Source organism: Galeopterus variegatus, unplaced genomic scaffold, assembly GCF_000696425.1.
Source record: "Galeopterus variegatus unplaced genomic scaffold, G_variegatus-3.0.2 Scaffold10051, whole genome shotgun sequence".
Classification (NCBI taxonomy): Eukaryota; Metazoa; Chordata; class Mammalia; order Dermoptera; family Cynocephalidae; genus Galeopterus; species Galeopterus variegatus.
Window position 1 is genome coordinate 36643 of NW_007736162.1, and position 4600 is coordinate 41242.

Sequence of the window (4600 nt, forward strand, 5' to 3'; positions counted from 1 at the left end):
ACTCACTCTTTTGCATACTTTGTGCTGAGACTTTCAAATACAATCTTATTTAGTCCTCCCAATAATCTAATGACTTGAGTTAAATATTATCTCCTCTCCCCCATTTGTAGTAAGGTAAACATTGGAGCTAGCTTTACATAATACTTTATATTTCTAACTTAATTCCCCATGGTTTTACATACTATACTATGTAGAAGAAAATGAATGTGGTTAGTGCATCATCATATATTATGGTAGGACTAGAGCTAATTATTAAATTTATTCTTAGATTTTCAGGCAATTTATAAATAATTATCTAGAATGTATTGTCTTTTTTGGCCTTTTAAGGGTCTGCCTTTTACAGCTCATGCTACTGTACCAAAACATGCTCATATTTATCAGCAGTCACCTTCAGGGAATCCACCGCATTCTCCACCTAACCTCATTGTATATGGACATCAAAAGGAATGTCTTCTCACAAATTTTCTACTTGTTTTGATCCCTACCTCTTTGTCTCCTTGGCCACTGCCTCGTGACTTTTATGGCTGCTGAAGTTCATATAACAAGTTCTCTTAGTCTCCATCAACTATTAAAACATTTTATATTTTATTATGTTGGGGACATTCCTAGTTATATACACATGTGTATTCCTNAAAACATTTTATATTTTATTATGTTGGGGACATTCCTAGTTATATACACATGTGTATTCCTTCTATCTGTGAAACATTCTATTTCCTCTATAATTTTACAGAAGTAACCTCTCTATTTTCCTTTCAAAGAAAAATATATAGAATCTTATTTAGTCTACGTATTTGGCTGTGACAAAATCATAAGCAAGATGTGATAAAACTTTTGTATATTGCTAAGCTTTTGGAATGGCTAATAAAAAAATAAAAAATGAGAATTTATATAAGGTTGCTTTAAGCTTCAGTTAGTGGTTTGGCAAAGAAAGAGAGAAGGCAAGTTATAAAAAAGATCAGAAGTCCAGCGTGGGTGTGAATCGGGTCCATATACTCAAAGGTGTTAGAAATTATTTTCACCTCCAACTGGTAATAGTAAAATGAAAAAAGACAACTAAATTAGGTTGACCTCTGTTGTAAACAGAAGTGGACTGCCCTTTTCCATTTCCAGACAAATTAATATCATCAGAATCTTTAAGGTACAGGAGTTATACAATAGGCCAGATTTTGTGGCCTGCATCCTATGCAAATTTATGGTCCCTTTTCATTCCATTGACCTCTTATCTGTCTTCACAACTTTCCGTCTTTAAGATCTGTGAGTACTTACATCAGCTTCTATGCCATTCTGCTTACACGACCACTTTGAAGACTCATGGACCAGAATTAATTCAGTGAATCAAACATGCTCAGCCACTATTGATAAAAGAATAACTCCTACATATTGCTTCCAGGAACCTGGATAATTGGCCTGCACAGAAGTAATTCAACTATGTGAAACAGCATACCTCCTCACTTGCCCATCTGAGGGTAAGTTCCTAAAATGTGAGTAGAAGTATTTTATTCCCTAAACCAGAGAGATTAGAAGTACTGGGAGAGACTGCCACCATCTGATGAGTCCGAGCTTTGAGCTAATTGGACAGGGCTCTGTACTATGACTTCAAGTGTCACAGGTATATTCCACAATTCTGAAATGTGTCTGTAGTTTGGAGATAGATAGGGACAAAAAAAGTAATGTTGGCGTCTGTGACACCATCTGAGAAGACTCTGAAGACTAGCAGAATCAATGCTTATAGAATCAGTTTCCATTTCTATGATTTCTATGTGATAAATACTGGATCATGTTCCTCATTCACAAATACTTACATTGGCTTTGGGAGAAGATATTCAAAAGATCTCAGAGCTCTATTCTGATACTGACCTAAATTGATACCCCAAAATTCAAAGCCACATGATTATATTTCCATCCATGCTTTTCAAATTCTGAGAGAAAATATGAGGAGAGTCCCACTTTTCCTTACCATCCCTAATTTTTCTCTGAATAGGTATCAGAATCAGTGGTGACTACGGGATTTACCAGCCTCATGGGATCCAGCAACATGTCGTATCTGAATCCACAGACAGTGACCCTGATTGGAATTCCTGGACTAGAGCATGTGCAGTTTTGGATTGGGTTTCCCTTCCTTGGTGTGTGCCTGGTGGCTCTGTTGGGGAACATCTTCTTGTTAATTATTATCAGTACAGAACGCAGTCTACACCAACCCATGTACATCTTTTTGGCAGTGCTGGCAGCCACTGACCTAGGTCTCTGTGTAGCTATTGCTCCAAAGATGTTGGCCATCTTCTGGTTTGGTGCTTCCTCCATGGCTTTTGATGCTTGCCTCACCCAACTCTTCTTCATCCATGCCTTGCAAGGTGTGGAATCTGGTACCCTGTTGGCCATGGCCTTTGACCGCTACATTGCCATCTGTGATCCTTTGAGACACACATCCATCCTCACACCTTTCTTTCTAGTTTGGGTGGTGCTGATTGTGGCATGCCGGGCAACAGTGCTTGTTGGGGTTTTACCTATTCTACTCAAACGACTGCAACTTTTTCTCTCCGTGGTTATTGTGCATTCGTACTGTGAGCACATGGCTGTAGTCAAGTTGGCTGCAGAAGATGTGCACATTAACAAATCATATGGGCTCTTTGTGGCTTTTGCAATTCTAGGTTTTGATATGATCTTCATCTTCATCTCCTACATTCTGATTTTTCATGCTGTTTTTCGTCTTCCCCAGAAAGAGGCACGACTCAAAGCATTCAACACTTGTACAGCTCATATTGTTGTCTTCCTGGAGTTTTACATTCTTGCCTTCTTTTCCTTCTTCAGCCACCGTTTCGGTCATGTATCACCCTATGCTCACATCTTCTTGTCGACCATCTACTTGCTTGTGCCCCCTGCTCTTAACCCAATTGTCTATGGTATGAAGACCGAAGTGTTCCGCAAGCGGTTTGCTCAGATTTTAATTCTGAAGACCAACGCCCAGCAACAATCCAACAAATAATATGTCAGTGGAAAAATATACATTTACCTATTTAAGATGGAAACTCGTTTTACTAAGTGACTATTTTGATGATATTTTTACATTACAATGATATGCTTCTAAGAAATTCCCAAAACAAGAGCAATCATGAGATAAGCTTGGGTGAAAAGTACACATGTGTCTTATACATTCCTGTCATCCTTCCATCTCTCCCTTTCTTTTTCTCTTCCTCTTTTCTTTTTGCTTTTTTTCCTTCCATCCCTAATTTCTCTTTTTTTCTTCCTTCCCTTTTCACACCTTTGTTGTCTCTTTCTGCAATACCAAGAGGCAGTTTTTCCTTTGGATGTGCAACAGTAACAAAGTCATATTGCATGATTTCAAAAGTTCACAGAATAGTGATGATGTAAAAATATTAAGAAAATGTAATTTAATGTTATTTAGGATACAGTGAGATAAAGGCAATAGATTTTGTTTCACATGTGAGGAGAAAGTAACCTAGATTTTAGAAGGAATCAGGAGAAGTCCTTGTAGAGGAAGTCATGACAATTGTGATATCTGAATAATGAATTTTACTTCAGATGATGAAATGTTATTTACCATAATTTTAATTCAGCTTTTAAAGCACTATCATAAGACCTCATGTAGATATGGAAAGGCATGTTCAGGTGTGTGTGAATCTGACATCCTTGAGGACCCACGTCATAGAAAGCAGGCTTATTTCTGCCTTCATCGGTGATTGAAATACACAAATCACTCTTCAGTAGGGGATTATGTATTAATATTCCAATCATGTACTACTTGGTTTTATTTAACTGCACAAAATATATTCCTTTTATTGGGTAAGCAAGCAGTTCGAATATGCAGAGTTGCCATTGCCTAGAACTGCTTGTGATGGCCCTGGAAGAAGCCCATTCTCTGTGTGTGTAGTGCTGCAACACTCTATAAACTTATTTTTGCCAAAAGATAATTAGGAGATACTTTGAAAAGGAAAATGTGCTAGAAAAATTGTATTTCTTTTATGGCCAGCATATTTTTTATATCTATGGAGCAGATGAGGAAAAGAATGGAAATTTTATCTCGTTATTGCTAAGAACTCTATAAAACCAAACTGCCCGCCCCCCCATATATTCGTGTGAACAACAAAATCCCCCTATAAGTAATAATTTTCAAAAAGTGAGAAAGGGGAATCCTCCTACACTGTTGATGGGACTGCAAAATGGTGCAGCCTTTATGGAAAATAGTTTGGAAGTTCCTCAAACGATTACAGATATATCTACCATATGACCCAGCTATTCCACTGTTGGGAAAACACCCAGAGGAATGGAAATCATCATGTCGAAGGGACACCTGTACTCCAATGTTTATTGCAGCACTATTTACAATAGCCAAGAGTTGGAACCAGCCCAAATGTCAATCATCAGATGAGTGGATAAGGAAACTGTGGTATATCTACACAATGTAATTCTATTCTGCTATAAAAAAGAATAAAATACTACCATTCGCGGCAACATGTATGGACTTAGAAAAAAATATATTAAGTGAAATAAGTCAGGTACAGAAAGAGAAATACCACATGTTCTCACTTATTTGTGGGAGCTATAAATAAATAAATAAATAAATAAATAAATAAATAAA

General features: G+C 37.2%; 1 protein-coding gene across 1 annotated transcript; it reads left to right on the forward strand.

Annotated features, from left to right (window-relative positions):
- Positions 1–2023: 2023 nt before the first annotated feature.
- On the forward strand, positions 2024–2986 carry LOC103609756 (olfactory receptor 52A1-like). The gene has a single exon (XM_008594048.1). It carries the CDS (start codon positions 2024–2026, stop codon positions 2984–2986), a length of 963 nt encoding a protein of 320 aa, XP_008592270.1.
- The last annotated feature ends 1614 nt before the right edge of the window (positions 2987–4600 follow it).

Coding starts and splice junctions, on each gene's coding strand:
- LOC103609756 (XM_008594048.1), top strand. CDS start 2,024: ATGGGATCCAGCAACATGTCGTATCTGAATCCACAGACAGTGACCCTG.